This window comes from Candoia aspera, chromosome 17 (assembly GCF_035149785.1).
Source record: "Candoia aspera isolate rCanAsp1 chromosome 17, rCanAsp1.hap2, whole genome shotgun sequence".
Classification (NCBI taxonomy): Eukaryota; Metazoa; Chordata; class Lepidosauria; order Squamata; family Boidae; genus Candoia; species Candoia aspera.
Genome location: NC_086169.1, coordinates 3,197,102 through 3,216,948, shown reverse-complemented (window position 1 = coordinate 3,216,948; position 19,847 = coordinate 3,197,102). Strand labels below are relative to the sequence as shown.

The 19,847-nt window shown below is 51.8% G+C and overlaps 1 protein-coding gene across 1 annotated transcript in view; it reads right to left on the bottom strand.

The window, feature by feature from the left end:
- Positions 1-416: 416 nt before the first annotated feature.
- The window catches only part of LOC134506838 (uncharacterized), a 42,698-nt gene continuing 23,267 nt past the window's right edge, over positions 417-19,847 (bottom strand). Inside the window, exons 9-12 of the mRNA XM_063317201.1 lie at positions 5,023-5,312; positions 2,390-2,455; positions 1,837-1,914; positions 417-1,493 (exon numbers count right to left, since the gene is read on the bottom strand). Of these exons, the coding sequence (XP_063173271.1) occupies positions 1,375-1,493; positions 1,837-1,914; positions 2,390-2,455; positions 5,023-5,312 (553 nt within the window). The 3' untranslated portion in view covers positions 417-1,374. The remainder of the gene's footprint in view (positions 1,494-1,836; positions 1,915-2,389; positions 2,456-5,022; positions 5,313-19,847) is intronic.

Below are 19,847 nucleotides of genomic sequence, written 5' to 3'. Positions count from 1 at the left end.
GGAAGAGGGGGAGGAAGAGAGGTGAAAACATTCATCAATAAACCCCCTCCCCGTTTTCCTCCCCTCCCAAATCATCAACGCCTCCAAATCAGCCCGTCTCCCCACCATCCCCATCCTCGGATGCTCAGTCCCGTAAAGCCCCAGTGGGGGGCGGCAGAGGGAAAGGAAGGAGCCATGTTGCCCTCAGCTTTTTTTTCTTCACCTTTTATTTAAATTTTTTTTTTTAATAGACTAAGAGGAAGTATATGAAAACCACAAGCCAAAGTTCCCGGGGGAAGAACCCAAATCAAACCCGACCCCAAAAGTTAAGGAAATAAACGAACGGAAACAAAACCCGCAACCCCCCTGCCCCACCCCACCCCCAGAGAGATCTTTCCTTTTTCTTCTTCTGGCCGGTGGATCTGGCCGGCCCCTTCCTGCCCCCCCGCCCCGCCCCGAAGGAAAAAAAAAGTGACGGTGCTGCTTGCATAGGTCTGGTCTTCACAGAAGACAGAAGGGAAGAACTGCCCCCCCCCAAAGAAAAGACTCTGGCTTCAACAGGCAGGCCAGTGCCTGCCCCGTGCCCCCCCACAAGAACAATTTATATAATCTATAGACACCGATAAGAGAGTGCCTTTTTTGTACAGAATACGTATGAGATATGTACAGGATTCCCCCCCCCCTCCAGAACCTGGGTATCAGGCATCCTTCCGGCTCGAGAGGCACAGGGAGGTGGTGCGCCGCCCCAATCTTGGACGTCAAAAGCCGTGGGGCGCAATGCCCCTCTCCCAGCCAGGTGGGGCCTTCCCCGGCCCCCCCTTCCTGAAAAGGGCCAGGCTTACAAACTGTCCATGTCCTGACTCCATCCTTCCGGGCATCTCGCTTGCGGGCAACTCCGCCGGTCCGGCCGCTCGCTCTTCCGGACGAGGCGAAGGGACGGCGGTGACGCGGGCCTGCGATCCAAAGGTGCCGCGTTCCACAAGAGCGGAATGATTCAAAAGAAAAAAAAGCGGCCCCCCCTTTTATTTTTCCGGGGGGTGTCTTAATTTCTGGAGCCTGGGGTTGGGTACGACCCATCCCCCGAAAGCAGGCTTCTCCCTCGGCAGGTGGCGGTGAGCCGGAAAGCGAAGACGGACGCCGCAGTGGGGACCACGATTTGCCTTCGCTGGCGTGGCAGGACGGAGGAGCGTTAGGGTATGCCCAGGAAAGCCCGCTGTTCTGCCCGTCTCCACCCTCCCCACCCAACCGCGTGCCTTAAAGTGTCTCCCTCTGGAATCTCACTGTAATATTTGTTTTTTCTGTTTGCCAACCAACGCCAAGGAAACCTTGGGGAGGAGACTGGGCCCGTGTGAGGAGGGGGCCGCCGCAGGGCCCCCTCCCCTCCAATCCGCACAGCTAGGAGGCCAGGAGAATCATAAGGAAGAATGCAGACACAGCCAAAGGCAAGTGTTCCCGTTTTGGACTGGTCCCACTTATACTCTTCTCCAGTTTGGGCATCTCGGGGTTGAAATTATCTGCGGGGGGAGGGGGGATAGAAAAAGAGAAGGAGAGAGAAGAAAAAGATGTGTGTGGACGGGGGCGGCAGAGCGACCAGAGCTGGAAGTGCAGGGCGTGCCCTCTTCCCCCAATCAATCCTGCTCAAAACGCCACGCTTTTCCTCGGCACCCTGGAAATACGGTGCGCCGCGCGGGATGGACGATGTTCAGGGCCGCCGCTATGCTGGTGCACAAGAGCACCTGGGATTTGGGGGAATCCTCAGCCTCGCCCACCACCCACAGGGAGGCGGGAGGCTACGTTTTGGAGGGGGATCCTGGCCCCTCGACCCCCCTCCCCTGCCGAAGATATGTGGACACTCACCCAGATCTTCGATCTTCACTTCGGGCCCTATAGTGAACTGCGGAAGGGTCGGGACAGCCTTGTCCCCAGGAAACGACGCTGTGGGCAGGAGAGGGGGGAAGGAATTACCTCCAGTGGTGGTGGGGCACTGGGGAGGCCTAGGCTCCATCCCACTCCCCCAGCAAGGTTTTCGCTGCCCCCCACCCCCAGGCCCCAACTACAGGCACATGGGTGGACCCGGTCGTTCAACAACATACAATGTAAATTTTGCACCTCGATTTCACTTGGCAGGAAAGTTTCTTGCAAAGACAAACCACCTCCACGTGCATATATTGAGGCTCAGAGGCCGCATTGGGATAACAGAGGGGGTGGGGGAAAAAAATCTCAGCCCTCATGAGGACTAGCGGCTTGATTTCGAAGAGGGCGAGAGCAGTTCAGAATTCCTCAAGGGCACAGAGTATAAGGAAACAGACAGAGTAGCAGCCCCCTGTGAGAATCCCGGGCCGGGCCTGACGCACAACTGTTTGCACGAGAGAGCAGAAAGGTGAAGGTGGGAAATGGGGAGATCACTCACGGGAACGGCAGCAGACGAAAACCTTCATTCGCAAGCAGGATCGGCGGTGGTTGTGTGTCGGGGTGGCTGAAAAAAAGCAAGGAAGGGATCTGAGCAGGTCGCCCCGGCCCGTTTCATCGCTTCTGGCCTTTGCTTGGCAGGAAGAAGGTGTCACCCCCAGGAGGGTTGAGGGGAGCTCCCAAATTGAACCCAGGGCAGAACGAGCCGGGCAAAATTAGGTGGGATGGATCTGTGGCCTGGCCCAGCCTGGGACAACCTCCTATGTCTTCTTTAAGCATTGGTCTTTTGCTTAGAACAATGAGGACTAGAACCCACCCTTCCTTCCTTCCTTCCTTCCTTCCTTCCTTCCTTCCTTCCTTCCTTCCTTCCTTCCTTCCTTCCTTCCTTCCTTCCTTCCTTCCTTCCTTCCTTCCTTCCTTCCTTCCTTCCTTCCTTCCTTCCTTCCTTCCTTCCTTCCTTCCTTCCTTCCTTCCTTCCTTCCTTCCTTCCTTCCTTCCTTCCTTCCTTCCTTCCCCTTTGCAAATTGATCGGGTGGGTTTTCTTTGCTTTCAAAAGACGCTGAGCGAGAGAGGGAAAGGAGGGGAGGCAGGCTCCGATCTTGAGTAAAACATTTAATTTCACAGCTTGACCCGGGTGTAAATACGGGGAGACTTTCGGCCGCTGTTGGCAACCTCGCTGGGCTGAAAACGGAGTGGGGCTTGTTTGCCATTTGGGAAGGGAACGATGTGCCAATTATTTGAGCTTCTGGTTTTTAAATCAGCACCTGCGGTAAGCAAAATCTGGGGGGTGCAAAAAAAACCCCAGAGAAGCAGTGGGGCATGGGGGGGCTGGATTTCTGTTTTTGCATTCAAATAAGGCCCTAAGCCCTGTGTGGTCCCTTGAGTGTTGTGCCTGTGGGCGGCATGATCCCTGATGGATGGCTTATCCAACAAAATGTCATTCAACGGTGCACGGCGTGGCATGATGTGGGCAGCCTGACCCACCTCGCAGGGCTGTGGGGGAGGAAAACGGGGACCGCACAGCACCACTGCGCCATGGAAATCCTCCCAGGGTTTGCACTGGTGCGGAACGTTTTTGCTGCTCAAAAAGCAGACATTTCTTTCAGCACTGTGCTATTTGCTTTCTTGGAAATCAACCCCAAAAGGCCCAGATCAGGGCACCGATTTGCACCTGCAACACACGTTTGCATGCCCAGGGTGTGTTTGTGTGTGTGAAATAAAAAAAGCAAGCCTTTGAGAGGAAGAGGAGGGTGGGTTCAGGATCCAAGCAACTTTCATGCAGAATGCTAATTTTAATCTGGAAGAAATACACGACCTGCTATTCATTTGGTTATCTTGAGTTTAAACCTTAAGTCATGAATCACCTGAGGCTTTAGGGACCCTGAAAGGTTGGCTGCAAGTCTCTTGAGCCTTTTGAAAAGTTGCCGCTCCTCCCCATTGCAAATGTTTTTTTGGGGGTGGAAAGGAAAATTATTCATCCTATAAGTATAAAAAATCCGTATCGCCAACGGTTGAGGGCTGGATACAGGCTGGGCCCCAGAAACCTAACCATGACTTGGTCAAGGGCACCCCCTGGTGGTCCAAAATCATATTCTCCTGCTTAGCTCAGCCGCCAAACTTCTGCAAAAGAAGGAAGTCTTTCCTTCTTAAAAGAAGATGGAAATGAGACAATTGCATTTCTAGAACTTCCTGCAAAGTTAAGGAAGGTTTCCATCAAAAATGGTCCCGGCTTTCCCAGGTCTTCGATGCAGGAAAAATGGGGAAAAGAAAGAAAAAAAGAAAGGCCCTTGAACCTATCAAACTCTTTTCTACTGAAAATGTTCCAGGGCCTTCTGCCTCCAGAGCAGGGCCTGTGTTCCTGAGCCACGGCTTATCTAAAAAGAAAGCAAGTTTCTAGTCCTCATGGTTCTTATTTAAATAAAAAGACAGCGGCGTCAGCCTTAGGAGGAGTAAAAACGCAAATACGTTGAGCTTGGATCTACATGGGATGGCTTTGGGTCCCATGTAAAATTTCCCCCAGGAGATGCTAAGCAGCGGGACACGTTTTCCCCACTCATACAGCCCAAACGTGTTACCCAGGTAACTGAACTAGTTTATGCAATTAACTGTGTTCTGAAGGTTTGCCCCACACACTGATCCATGGACAAGCCACAGCTTGCACATCAAGCCTAAAAGCAGTTAGCTAGTTGGTGGGGTTGTCTGGACTCAGCCCATCTGAAGCTCCTCATCCTGCGTCAGGCTGCAGTTCTATGGCCAATGGGCTATTAGATCTGAAGCACCGCCCTGTGGCCTTCCTAGCTTGGTGCTTGATTTCTCCCCCTGGTCGATGCCCGAGATGGACGCACGTCCCAGAATCATTCCCCCGTAACTGGCACCTGGAACGACACAGCCTGCAACTGGGAGGTGACATGAAGTCTTCACAACTGGTAGCCCCAGATCAACCCATCTTGCGCGAATTTACCCAAAGTCCTTTCGATAGGGGGAGGTGGCCCCGCTGAACCAAGCCGACTTCCTTCCGAGCCTAGCGTTTGGCCAGCCACAACCAGGCGCGCATCGTTTTTTGGAGGGCAGCGCGTCCCGCCAATGAAAGAGTAGGGCAGAGGGGCCGACGAGGAGACAAAACACACAACTCACAGATGTAGTAATATTCATGGCCGGCGTGGAACTCATAACCCAGGGAGAAGGCACTGTAACGCTGAAACTTCTCCGAGAACTTGATGGGGCTGTGCGGGGCACGAGGGCGGTTGCACTCCCAGCGTTTGAAGCCTTGGCTGACGTCACACGTCTGGTACCCCTCCAGGCTCACCATGTAGAGGACGTACTGTTCCATGCGCCCCTCGGGCACCGAGGTGTTGTAATGCGGGCAGTAGATGTCCAGGTAATCGTTGACGTTCACCTGGACCGTGTAACCCTCCCGCCGTAAGCTGGGGAGGGAAGAGGAGAAGGAGAACGTTAGCTGCGGAGGGCCCAGGAGCAGGTACATTAAGGAAGGTCCTTCCCACGTGACTTTTTCAACACCGGTATCTGTGCGTTTGGGGGGAGACGGGCGGTGGCAAAATTTGATGAATAAAAATAAATAAATACATAAAGCGTCCTCTCCCCCTCTGGAAAGATACACTGCAAGCAGAACTCGGAGGGAGGGAGGGAGGGAGGAGGAAAAGAAAGAGGAGGAGTGGTGGAGGTGAGGATGGGGATGGGGATGGGGATGGGGATGGGGATGGGGATGGGGATGGGGATGGGGATGGGGATGGGAGGAAGGAAGGAAGGAAGGAAGGAAGGAAGGAAGGAAGGAAGGAAGGAAGGAAGGGGGAGAGGGAGAAGGAGAGGGAGAAGGGTGAGAAGGAGATGGAAGGAAGGAAAGAGAATAGAAGGACTGATGGGTAGATGGGGAGGGAGGGAGGGAGGGAGGGAGGCAGGAGACAAAGAGAAGGAGATGGAAGGAAGGAAAGAAAGAGAAGAGGAGAAGGAGAGGAAGGGAGGGAGGGAGAGGAGCCTCAGCTGCATTTTTCTGACACGGCTTCATTTCCAGCAGGCGACCAGGCCCAGTGCCTACCTCTGGGGCAGGGGGAGAGGAGAACGTTTAGCAGGCCTCAGCAACTTTGCCATTTCCGAAACGAGAAGCCCTCTGGGCTCGAATCTGAGCATCGATACAACAACATGCAGCCCGGGCTGGAAATGGCCTCGAGAGCCCATCTGAACCAGGCTAGCCGTGTGTGTGGAGCGAGATTACAAATCGCAGCTTTCTCCCCCTTGTTTCTGGCTCCCCCCCTCCAATTCACAGCACGAAATTAATTTGGGGACTCGAGCCCGGTGTGATAAATCGCCACTCTGGAGCCACGTGAATCTGCAATGTTTGCGGCCCTCACTAGAGGCCACAGTGGAGCTGAATGATATTTTTCCACCCAGCCATTAATTTCGAAGCCCCCTCGATAAAAGCAGAGAGAGAGAGAGAGAGACACCCTTGGATGGATTGCGTGCAGCTGGCACCCACCAGCACCCCACCCAGCGTACCCCATAAGCCAAATCGGTTTATTTCGCCCTGGTTTTTACGTCACGATTCTGCAAGGTTTCGGTTGCCAGTTAAGAAGATTAGATTTCAAGTTTCTAGGCCTTCACGTGGTGCAATCGCGCATCGAGAGCCAGAGAGGTAGCTGAGTGTATGGCTTCAGTCCCCCCCCTCATCAAACTTGGTGAAACCAGGATTAAAAGCAAGGGGAGGAATGTTTCTGCAAACATACTCTATTCCCATATGGTCTACCCGCTTGAAAATGCAGCCCTTTACAGTTAGTCCTTGCTTAACAACGGTGACAGTTCAAACTTATGACGGTGCTGGAAAAACTCAACTTACAACTGGTCCTCACAGTTATGACCGTCACAGCATCCCCATAGTCACGTGATCATGATTTGGGTGTTTGGCAATCGGTTTGCATTTATGACCATCGCAGCATCCCGTGGTCATGTAATCACCATTTTTGACCTTCCCAGCTGGCTTCTGACAAGCAAAATCAATGGGGAACTGCATGATTCGCTTAATGACCATGTGGTTCCCTTAATGCCTGTGGTGACTCACTTAACGACCACCACAAAAAAGGTTGTACAATTGGGCCAGATTTGCTTAATGACCACTTCACTGAGCAACTGAAATTCCAGTCCCAATTGTGGTCATTAAGCGAGGACTACTTGTATTTATTAAACGTATCAACCCCCTTTATTATTTTTTTAACCACTACAGGCGGAGGGGAGGATGCGGATTTCGGTTCAGGGGTACATGGCGGGCAGGAGACGGGTTCAAATTTCTGCCTAGCCAGGATCTTTTTCTCTGACAGAGGAGTGAAATGGAACGGATGGTGGGCTGAAGTATCTCTCTCCACAATATTGGATCTGCCCAAGGCTTCTCACTACAACTCCCATCCTCCTTGAGTAAAGGCCACGTTGACCAAACCCTGGGACGGCCCAAGTTGGTTTAAAATCCAAACCGGATAAAAATGGATTTTGATTATGGGCCATCAAATCGTTTTCAACTCCTGGCGACCACATTTCCAAATGCAGACACTGCCCGGCTCCACAGATTGTAGGCATCACGCAGCACAGGACAACTTTTTATTAAAATTATTCGCCTTAATAGACCTTCACCCACTTAACCGGACCCCCAACGGCAGCCCCGTGTGGAAAAAAAGGCTAAAGGCCATCAGTGCCACCCCTTTCGATCAGAGGAGGCAGATTTCAGCCCGTCTGTCCTTTCCGACCACCTGCACGGCCGTTCCTCCTTTCCCCAGCCAAGACTACAACGCCCATATTCCCCAGGCCGGGAGGAGCTGGTCTCGGCCAGGCTGACCCAGATGGCCTCTTTGTTCAAGCTTGGCATATTTGTTTGGGGGAAAAGGCTTTATAATCTATTTATCAAAGCACACGCACACAGAACCTTTGCTCTGAGATGTCCTTGTTTAAATGACATCAGTGATTTTAATACTGCTGGGGGTCCCTCCCCCCCCGGTTGATGGACAGCTCATTAAATTGGACTGGACAGCAGACTCCAATCGTCTTGCCTGGAGTAGCCACAAGGTTGGCAAAGCCTTTACAAACCAGACAACATTCCTCCTAGATCCGTATTCCAGCCAAGATTTCCCCGGTCCAAAACTTGGGCACGGAGCAAAATCGTGTTCTGCGCGCAAGAAATCCAGTTTGTTCCTCTCCACAATGGGGCCTAGTGTTTGCATGTCTTGAGGACCAGAAACTTAAGGGCAACTCCAGGTTCTAAAAGGCATGATGCTTCAGACGGGCCATGGGGATATTCAGTGCTGAACTGGGTTCCTTGATCAGGGTCAAGGGGTAGGAATGTGAGATAGATAGATAGATAGATAGATAGATAGATAGATAGATAGATAGATAGATAGATAGATAGTCAGTCCTCGCTTAGCGATGTACCAACTGGGACCCGAATTTTGGTTTCTAAGTGAAGTGATCATTAAGTGAATCCGACCCGACTTTACGACCTTTTTTGCGGTGGTTGTTAAGCAAATCATGCAGCTCCCCATTGATTTTGCTTGCCAGAAGCCGCCCAGGAAGGTTGAAAATGGCGATCATGTGACCATGGGATGCTGCAATGGTCATAAGTGTGAGGACCAGTCATAAGTCAGTTTTTTCAGCACTGTCGTAAGTCCAAACCATCACTAAACGAATGATTGTTAAGGGAGGACTACCTGTACATATATATTTTCACACACACACACACACACACACCTAAATAGGTAGCCCACAAACTAATAGAAGTATTCAGAATTTAAATGAATCATATTAGTCCCAGGGAGTCGGATGCCCCCATCCCTGGAAACATTTTTTCTCCAAAGGGATCATGCCCCACTCCAACCGGGGTTAGCCCCACCGTGAAAAGCCGCAAGGTCTTTTACAAGCCCACTTGGTAAAATATTATTCAATCATCTTCTCCTTCCTCTTCCTTCCCATTGTCAGTTCAGAACAGTTTGTATTTTTCTCCGCAATTTTTGGCAGGCGACCCCCTGTTGCTGTTTAAATGTGACTGTTCCTTCTGTTTACTGCATTCCATGTTTTTAGATTGAATTAAAAAAAAAGAAAGAAATCTGTGCCCGTTTTTACTGGAAACGCTTCTGCTCTGCTCTAAAGCTGTTCCGATGCCCAGCAAGGTAGAGGGGAAAAAAAGAGACCAGAGAAAAAACACAAACTCACACGTGTTTGCGTATAAGTACCGGGTGGAGAAGGGAACCTTTTAAATAAATGTCCCCCCGCCTGATCGTTTTGCCAATGGATGCCATCGCGAACATTTCAAAGCAGTCAACAGGTCTGATTTTCTAAAACAGGGGATGCAGTAAGGAAGGTAGGAAGGGAAGGGAAGAGAAGAAGAAAAAAAATAATGTGGGTTTTGAGAGGGAGGGAGACAGGCTGACAGATTGGAGCAGAAAAACACAGGACATCTAAATTATCTAATTCTGCCTTCCCAATATGGCAAATGAATCTCCCCAGCTCTACACTGGGGGGGCACACAGACACCCCAATTCTGGGCTGCAACGGCTGAGACAGGGATCCGTAGCCTGATCGAAAGGCTGGCTTAAGGGTGGGAGCGCCGGGATTTCTCGGAAAGCCGGATCTGGCCTCTAGGGCATGGAAGGAACGACGGCTGGGGGTTTCTGAGCATGTGCAGAGTGCTTGTCGCTTCCTGGCTGGATCGCCATCACTCCTACCTGAATTATCCTGGCGAGGAGGTGTTGGCTCTCCTCCTAATTCCAAACTTTTTAAACCTTTATTCTAGAGCAGCGTTTCTCAACCTTGGCAACTTTAAGAGGGGTGGACTTCAACTCCCAGGATTCCCCAGCCAGCATGAAACCCAGTGGGCTTCAAATGCTGGCTGGGGAATTCTGGGAATTGAAGTCCGCCCATCTTAAAGTTGCCTAGGTTGAGGAATGCTGCTCTAGCAGAAGAAGGTCAAGCAAGGACCAGGCACCGGTGATCTGATTTCCTGCCTTAGAGGCTTCAGGTCGAGAAGCCCAGTTTTTCTCCCAAACTCACGGTTTGCACACGTGGACTCTCTCTGCATCGCCACCACCAAGGGAACAGCTTCCCTGGCCTCCAGAGTTCGGTTTGAAGAGGACACGCGGGATTTGGGGCTCTGGAGAATGTGAGGATCCTTCCCCGTGGGGCCTGCTGCTCCTCAGCAGGAGCCCCAGACACGCTCAGAACTGCAAGAGGTACTAATTGCAATCTAGCAAGGCAATTAGGGCAAGGGTGTTCATGAGAAAAAGCAGGAAATGGAAGTGGGGGGGCCAATCTGGAGCAGAGCCTCATGGGCATGCTGGGGGAGAAAGGGGAACCGAAAAGCAGTTTTCCTCTACCCTCCTGTTCCTTCTTCCTCTGCTGAGGTGGCGCAAAGAGGTCTGCCGAACTGGATTGCGCACACCAACGGCCACAGGAGAACAGAGAGAGCTTGGGCTTCCATGGATAGGACAAACAAGATTGGGGTTGTACCAAGGGAATGTACCATACAGTATAAGGTACCTTGGAGCAGAGGGGGGAATGAATGCAAATAACAACAACAACAACCTGGCAGAGCAAAGTTTGATCTGGACACAAAATAACAACAACAACAACAACAACTTCCTAAACCTTCAAGGATAGTTACTTGTTGCTGTAAAGCAGAACTTCCATGTTCAACAGCAGTATTCCTTTGAGCAACAGAGGCGGGGAGGAAGAAATATCGGGCTTCCCAGATGTTGTTGGAAAGGAAAGTCCAGCTTAGGGGGCTCTTGAGACACCCACAGCCCTTCCTTCCTTCCTTCCTTTTTTCCATCCCTCCCTCCCTCTTCTCCATCTATATCTCTCTATTTGATCCATCCATCCATCCATCCATCCATCCATCCATCCATCCATCCATCCATCCATCCTTACCCTAATTCCCTTTTGTTTTCACACCAGCCCACCACAGTGCCATTTGCAGGCTGCTCCAGTTTCAACACTGCAAGGCAATTTCACGGGTACCCCCCTGGGCCGGGGATGATGGGACCCGCAATTCTGGAGGACGCTGGGCTGGGAAGAGGGGCTGCAGGGTTTTGCACGCTCGCCGGCCAGCATCCAGAAAGCCAGCGCCGCCCCCCCCTTTCTCCCTCCGCCACCGCTAATCCTGTTACTCAGTTCCTGCAAAGGGGGCGCCTCTCGGGAGCCTCCATTATGCTGATCCGGTGCCACGAGCCGCCTCTGATCTGCTCAGGGGAGGCCCCCGCCAAGTCTAATCGGGGACCGGCTTTGATAATTGTGACAGCCCGAGACGCGGCCGGCTGACACGTGCACACGCCGGCCCCGAGGCTCGCCAATTAATTAGCAGCGGTCGCTTCTGTGCGACGCAGGGAAAGACGCGGCAGAAATAAGGGGACAAGGGTGGCATCTGCAGTGGTGCGTCTCTTCCCCCCCCACCCCACAACCCTGCGCTCAGTCTCCATCGGGAGCCGCAAGATACCTAAACCAGCTTTCTAAACTGCAGAACGAAATCCTCATTTGTGCCCCCAAAAACGCACCCACAAGATGCCAATCCAAGCAGTGCCGTGCTCAGGAGAAATTTAAAAACCAAGAGCCCCTTGGAAGCAATGAAAAAAAGCACAAACTGGCGACTGTCGTGAATTCTGAACTGCCAGGCCGAAGTGGAAGCAGCTTAAAACTCGCCCCTAAATTTGTTTTTTTTTCCCCTCGTCCCGCCCCGTCGCTTTTCCTCGCATGTTGGGACTTCTGGAGCACGAGCAGAGACTGTCCCGCTGTTGCTCCGGAAGCCTTTGAGGGAAAAGCTCAGGGGCCCTCTGTGCATGCTCAGAAGCCCGGCCATGGCTGTTTTGGCCCGAGCCTCGTTGCCTGGTTAGGCTTCTTGGCAGGGACTGACTGGACTGTGTGGGCAACCGATCCAGACAATCGATTAAAAACCCCAAGGAAAACACTGCATCTTTTGCCATCTGCCGCCTCTAAATCGGCCTGAAAAACAGGAGAAAGGTCAGAGTGTGGGGGCGTCATTTTTCCCGTGGGCTGGAAGAAGAAAAGATGCCCTCGACTCGGGTGAATTTCCTGCTCCGGATCCGCCTGCAGCCATTCCTGTCCAGGCCTGATGCCACCTTCTCCCAATGCATGCGCAATCCCAGTTTCTGGAACATGCCCGCCCTCCCACCAGCCAAAGATTCACACCTGGGAATGTTCCCAGAGATTTAGATCTCTGACAAGCCTCGACGGGCCCTGGTTGGCACGAGGCATGTGAAAAATGCAACCCAGTGAGTCAGATTCTGCTTCGGCTGGTCTCTCCAAGCCGTGGTTGGGCTGCCTGGCATGCAGGACGGGCATCCTGGTTTGCAAACTGAGTTTTGCAGCTTGGCCCGCTACGTACCCTCAGCTGAAATCATAACCCCCTTTGAACTCCTGGTTGGATTGATGGACGTACCCGCCGAATTTGCATTTTTTTAGAATTTTTTTTAACCTCCTAAGATCAGCTGGGTGCCAACCGTGGCTTATTTGGCAAACCACAGTTTGCTGGGATGCTTCCACCCAGCCGGGCTGGTGCTCCCCAAGAGGGAAAAATATCAGAAAAAAAATCAGTAAACCGGGAGGCTTTCTTTCACCCAGGGAAAAAAAATTAAACCCAAAGGAATTCACCAATCAGCTGTTGAGGCAACCGGCAGCCGAGCCATCAATTCATTTATTTTATTAGGTTTTATTCTGCTTTTAAAGTCAAATAGACAAATTAAGCTGAGCCCCACTTTTCCTTCTTCTTGACTCCCCTCTTGCTCAAACCGTGTGGCTAATTTTGGACAGGTGGGGTGGAGAGGAGGGGTCATCCCAACCCCCCTCCCGTAATTCAGGACAGAAAAATTCTCCCCAGATCGAGATAAATGTTCGCCTTTAGTGAAAATAAGCCATGATTGTTTTATCTTTGCCTTTCTGCTGCTGAGGGGAAAATGCAGGTAGACTGCCTCCGCCAGGGAGGCTCTATTCCTCCCCCTTCCACAGCGCCTACAGGAGGCTCTGCCTGGCCAAAAAAAAAAAGGCTGCAGCTGAAAACGTCTCTGGTGGAACATCTGCCTGCTCTGCAGGTATTTGACGTCCTGGCGAGCTTTTGCAATGTGCCAGTGGCAACGGCCTGTCGTTTCGCGCAAAGGTGTGCGGAGAACACCCAGTCGGTTCTCTCTCTGGGGCTGCCGGGGTTTGGTGCAAACCTCGGGAGACCGTCACCTGCCATGGGGCCTATTAAACCACAACAGGCTGGTAAACAGGCCCGATAATAAACTGCCAGGTTAGAGAAACCCTTTTCCCAAGGGAAGCTGGGCGCGTGCTGATCTGAAACCGAGTCAGAAGCCGGAGCTACTTAAAAAAAACAAACTTAAGCCTGCTTGCCACTCTGAGAACGACGTTCCCTCACTCTTGGTCTGCAAGGATTAGAAAAAGGAACAACAACAAAAAAACCCCGAAAAAAACTCTGCACATGCCCAGAGGCAGAAGCAGCAATTTAAATCCTCTGGCAGATGAGGGGAGGGAGAGAGAGATTCACAGCTGCAGGCAAAGGAGGGGATCCGAAATGGGGAGCTGGTGTCCCGGGGACTTGGGAGAGGAAGGGGGAAAAGAAAAACTCTGCACATGTTTGGAGGAACTTAGGGGTTGACATGAAAGCTCTGAGAGGGTGAGGTGCCGACTACACTTCGAAAAACTCTCCTATGTTTATCCCCCAGCTCTATTTCAAGCAAAGGAAGGTGGAGTTAGGGATTGGTGAGACCACAATAGCTCAGTTTCCCAACAGCCCTGACAGGTAGGCCAGGGGGAACGAGGAAGGCAGGCTGCAAAGGGCCGCCTGCCTCCTCCGAAGCCGTCTTAGGAGCCAACGTTTTGAAAATTCCTATTAAAAAAAAAAGTAATTAGAAGGGGGGGGGAAAGAGAGAAAGATCGATCAAGCACGGATTACAGCCATTTGTATGGAGATAAATGCCTCTGTGCACGCCTAAAGATTTTTGTAAGTGGAAAGAGCTGTCTTTCCAGCAGAGGAACTGTTTATCCAGAATATTAAGCAAAACCTGGGCTCTGCCAGTGAGGAATCTTAAACCAATTTGCACAAGCAGGATTGCATAAGCCTTTCATGCTGATTTGCATTTCCAGAAAGAACCCAATGTTTTTCTTTCTTTCTTTCTTTTTTAAATTAGGCTCCATTAGGAAGCAAAGAGACACCCAAATCCAGCCTAGGCAATTTCGGCAAAAGAAGAGAACTTTTGCTAACTTGGCACCGAAAGGCAAGAAACGTCGGCCTAATCCTGAGATTCTTTCTTGCCCCTACTTTAGATCAATGAGGACTAGATGCTTGCCCTTCCCTCCCTCAAAAGCCACAGCTCGGAGCTTCCCAAACCCGGCGTGACGTTTTGCGTTGACGTTTTGCTGTGGCGGAACCACAATTCTGTTTGGGATGCCACAGAGCAGCATGCCACGTTCGGTCTCGGTCCAGGGCTCCTGGCTTTGAAGCCTTCCTCGCTGGGACGTCGCAACTGATCTGCCACGCTGGCTTTGCAAACGTTTGCAAAGGCAAAGCACGTTAAGAACTGCGGTGGAGGAGCCGTGGCGAGTTTGGAAGAATTTGGAGACTGCTTTGCGCTTCGGAAAGCACGCACCAGCCATCGCTCGAGAGCGCACGGTGGGTGCCCCAACTTCCCTCCCTTATGCTCAGCTCTGCCCAGAACGTATGATGTGCGGCGCGCTCGCCGGCCAGAACGTTGCACGAAAGGACACCATAACTCACTTCAGCTGTGGCGTTGCTTGGCTCCGGTTCCCACCTTTGGCGCTGCAGTAGTGCTGGGGGAAGGGAGCGGATGAAAACTTGGAAAGAGGCAAAGCGTTTGGCCCGGGGTTCAGACCAAGCTGGCCTACCTCACAGGGCTGCTGGGTGGCCTTTCAAGAGTTGCTCCCCTGATCTAAGACATCTTCAGGGTGAGTATTGTCACCATGTAAGGCAAGAAGGCTTGGCCCAGCCTGCAAACCTCAGCAGGACGAGCATTCTGTGCAACTGTTAGGAAAAGGCATGATTATTTCACACCATGGAGTGCCAAGCAAGTTGGCAAGGAATAAAGGCGCTGCTTCTCCCCAGCACTGGGTGGAGGGAAGGCCTAGATGTTCCTCGCAAGGAAATGCCAATCCACAAGCAGATTCCTACATGCGGGTGTTAGGCGCCGCGCTTCCACCTTCAGGGGCAGTCTATCTGAGAAGCAGAGGAAGGACAGCCGAAAAAAAAAAAAGCTGGGGCATAGCTTCCCCCCTTTGGGAAGCTCACTGGAGCCAGCCCCCCCGCCCCCCGTGGCAGTTGGCAGAGGAAGAGTTAAGCCCCGAGGCAGAGCGGAGCGGCATAGCTTCTGCACGACTGGGTTTTTAGAACAGCTTTTACGGCAATGACGCTTTTCATCATCCTGTCGGGGCTGGGCGGGCAAAGAAGATCCTGGCAGGGCTACTGCAGGGGAGAGATGGCCGGGCACGGTGCCCTGGGCCGAGGAGCGCCCCCCCCAGTGTGGTTTGGCAAGGAGCACAGGAACGCAGGAGGAAAACACAGGATGCAGCGCAAGCCAGCGCGAAGCGGGCACGGAGTGGGCACTGCAGCGGGCGGCTTCTCATTCGGATGGTGCCAGGGGAGGGGTCAACAGACGCAGGAAGTCGGAAATGCTCAGAAACATTGCACTGTGTCTGCCCGGATGGAGAGAGGAACCCACTCAGCTGCTGATGACAAGCAAGCAAAGGCATCCCAGGGGGTCAACAGCAAGGCATGATGGGAATATCCCTTCCTGCTTAGAGATGACTGGGTGTGGATTCTAGGGGCTGGTCTCCATGGGGGAAAAAAAAACACAGGCCTCTGCGTCACCCCCAGACTAGTTAAAATATGGAAACAAGGTCTGGGCTGCTCCGAATTTCAAGACGGGCCCGCTGACCCGTTTGCAGGATGGCCAGGCCTCCCGGTTTTTTTTGTCTGACCCCCTTTTTTCTGAAGGGGGCTCTCACTTATCGCTCTTGCTGAACGCGGTCCTGGCCAGATCAAACAATTAACAAGGCCCAGGCAGGATTATAACTGCAATACAACTGCATTTGCAAGTCATGTACCATGGCATTTTGTCACCCCTCCGGCATCTCTAGAGGCTGAGCTGCTGAAGGTGTTTTTCCCCTCCCCAAAGAAACCCAGTGGCAGTGAGTTCCACAGGCTAAGCCTGCATCACATAAAGGATTAAGTTGGAATTTAGCCTCCCCGCTTTTGCTAGCTGGCCCGAGTGCCTTGGGGTTAAAAAAAAAACATGGGAGACAGAATTATTCAGGAAAGGAATACCCCTCCCCACTTTATAAGGCTGCCGTTCGATTTGCAATTTGAATTCCCCTTTTGCCAACTGGGTTAATCCTCAGAGGAGGACAAAGATGCTGGTCAGATTACAGAGGAAAGGAAAGGAAAAGGAAATGGGGGACCTGATTTGGGGGTGTGTGAATGCCAGGGGAAGGTAGGCCAAACCCAGCCTGCACTGCTTGCTAGGTGAGCCCCCCAGCCAGACAACCCCCCCCGGCACAATTCAGAACTCACACGGGGCACAGAAGGACCCGTGTCCGATTTTGTGTCATTTGCAGACTGATTAATTTCAGCTTGACAAGCGTGAAAGCAGAGACTGGTTAGGATGTTGGGGGTCTTTGCTGTGTGCCGGAAAGAAGGGGAAGAAAATCCCAACGGGGGGTGAATGCCAGTTGTGACCTCCAGCAATCCATCTGCAAGAAGAGAGGTCCCCCCCTCCAACTCTGCCACCGGGGAGAAGGTGCCAAGGAAAATCCTGGAGAGGGTTGGGCAAACGAGCCGTTTGGAAACCGATTCCCAACCTGGTTTCCTGGGAATTTCTGCCCTGCCAGCAGGGCCCTGGCAAGGGAGGCTGCGAATTGGGAAGTTTAGCAGCAAGGCTGGGGAATGGAGAAGTGGGGGGAACCCAGGATTGGGTGCCCTCACGGCCCTGGCATCTAGCGGGTGACAGCCGGCGCATAAGTCCGCCAGGCCAACTCTGCAGGGCCGTCGTTGCAGAAGGTACCGCGAGCCTGTTTTCAAATGTATTCCGTTCCAGCTGGGCCTGGAATTTTAAGAAGCAGATTTGCCCCCCCAGGGCCATTTGCACGCCAGCTCCAATACTGCCCTGCCCCAAACAGGCACTGAATTCTGGCCAGAGAAGGGGGAAAAAAATTAAAAATTCAAAACCAACCCAGACTCGCTTTTTGGCGTTCTCTCCTTCCCAACCAGCCACCCCCCCGACACACCCAGCAAAGTTGAAACATATACCAGCTTTGGATAACAAGATCAATGGGATTTTTAATTGGGCTTTAATTGAACAATCAATCTAGGCCTGACAACTTGGAGATGGGCCTGTAGAGGGGGGGGGTGCGTGGCCCAACTCTGGTGGTAGGTCGGTGGCTTGGAGGAGGCCCTATATGAACTGCCCCCCCCCAAAACAGACCACAGCACCATGACCCCCCTCGACGGCTTAAGAGCTCCCCCATATCTTCCCCTCCACTTTGGAAGTATGGCTATTCACCCTCTAAGACCCTATTCTCCCTTGCCCCCCCCCACACTGAGACTCATAAGCTTAGCTGCTTTGGGAGGGGGTCTCTTTCCCCAGACATCCCATGGCAGGTGCCTTGGGGTCCCCCAAATCGCTGATATTATCACTGGATATAAAATTAAAGAGCATGGAACCCCCATCGGCAGAGGAAGTCTACCAGGGAACGTCCGGCCCTCGGTTGCATTTCTCCAGGGCGGATGTTCCCTGGTAGACTTCCTCTGCCCATGGAGGCTCCATGCGGGCGGGCTCCTTCTCAAAAGGAGCCTGTTTCCAAGCGGGAGGCTGACTTCGAATGCACGAGAACGCAGATGCCCTAAGAGCTTTCTGTGCATGCTCCGAAGAGCCTCCTCCTTTGTCAACCCCGTTCGGGTCCACATGCCTGGCATTCCTGACACGTCAAGGTAGGGTTTCCAGCTGTCTCTTTCGTACCGGCGTGTGCCCACACCTCTTTTCACGCCTACGGTTGTGAAAACCACATCACGTTGCCGAAAAAGCCGGCTATATGGTAAGGACACCCAGCCAGGAGATGCCATGAGTCACGAACGAGCTACATGGAGCTGCCTTGCCCACAGGGCCCAGCTTGGCCTCTTCCTGTCCAAAACGGGGTGCCCAGATCCACCCCCGCTTCCCACAATCTCTGCTAACAACAAGCCCTGCTTTGTTTTCACGAACGGAAAAAGGCCGGGAGAGCAAATTGCTCAAGTGTCACCTCCCGGTTTCTCAGCCGGGAGCGCCCGGCGTGCCAGAGTTAAGGCAGAGAAGGAAAACACTTTGCACATGCTCCAGGGACGGCTGTTAAAGCTTCATAGGGTGTAGAAACTTGAGGCTTTGGGCAGGGGCCAAAAGACGCGGGTTTCGGGCATGTGAGCAGCTTGACTTGGCCGAAACGGAACCCCACCCCTTTCTGTGTGGATCAATCATTTCTCCCTGTTCCTATTTTAGATTATTTTATGTTATTTTATATTATTTTGTTATTTTATTTTATATTATATTATGTTATATTATTGTTTTAGACGGTGTGCTCTTTAGCTTAAAAAAAACAGCAGGAACTTCTTAACAGATTGAACAGGGCCCTGAAAATAGCAGCAGTGCTGTTTAGCTCTGTTTAGGACAGGATTTTAATTCTTAAAAGTCAGGGCAGAAGAACAAGGTCTGTTTCCCGGTTCAAAGCACAGGGATTTCTCTATTCCACAGCCCAAGAAACGAAGTTCCTTTACGTTTGTATGTTCTGGGAGACTTAACCCTATGCAGACATGGGTTTTCCCCACGACCGACTTTGCCTCTCAGTATAAATTCCTGGGGTAAACAGAAAGAACGGATTAATTAAGAAAAAAAATAGTTTTCCCTACTTTAAAAAAAAAAAACTTGGGTTCGTTATGCTTCTACCCCCAATGATGCACCTTGACATGTATTTGTATTTTATTTATTTATTTGTTGTGTTTATATTTATTTACTCCTTGTATCAGATATGTATCCCCCCTTTCCTGCAGGAATTCAGGGGTATGTAGTAAAATTTCTCCCACCAACCCTGTGTGGCAGGCCGAAGTGCCGAAGAGTCATTGGTACCCCAGAGAAATGAATGGGTGCGAGAAGGTTCTGGCCAGGTGAAAACAAGCTTGTGGAACTCCCTGCCACCAGATGCAGGACGAGCTTTGGAGATGGCCCTCTGCATGCAGGCCAGCAGCGGAGAAGCAATGATGGCTCTCTGCACGTACTCAGAAGCATGGCTGTTCTTGCAGAGACTTAAGGGCCAATCTCCAACTTAAAAAAAAATACATTTTTCAGGGCAGACAGGGACACAGTTCCTTCCTTCCTTCCTTCCTTCCTTCCTTCCTTCCTTCCTTCCTTCCTTCCTTCCTTCCTTCCTTCCTTCCTTCTCTATTCCTTCCTTCCTTATCTCTCCCTCTTCCTTCCTTCCTTCCTTCCTTCCTTCCTTCCTTCCTTCCTTCCTTCCTTCCTTCCTTCCTTCCTTCCTTCTTCTCCCCCAAGAGCTAGAATTCAAAGATAGACTGCCTCTGCTCACAAAGGTTCCACTTGGCTATTGTCACTAATAAACTTTGGACGGAATTCTCCGGAGAAATCCCCCTTTTCAGTCTGTGTGCTTGCTCAGTTTTTAAACCAAGTCACTAGTCCTCAGAAAGGGGAAGAGAGGCTGGCAAGCAAATGGCCATTACCCGCCGACATCTAAAAGCAAGCATACCAAAAGGAAGACTGAATGAGATGAAAAACTGCTGTTCCGTTTGTTTGCTTGCTTGCTTGCTTGCTTGCTCAGGTTTGCAAATCAAGCCACCAGTCCTCAGGAAGGGGAAGAGAAGCTTCCCAACAAATGGCTAATAAGCCAACCAATGAAAGGTGTACTGA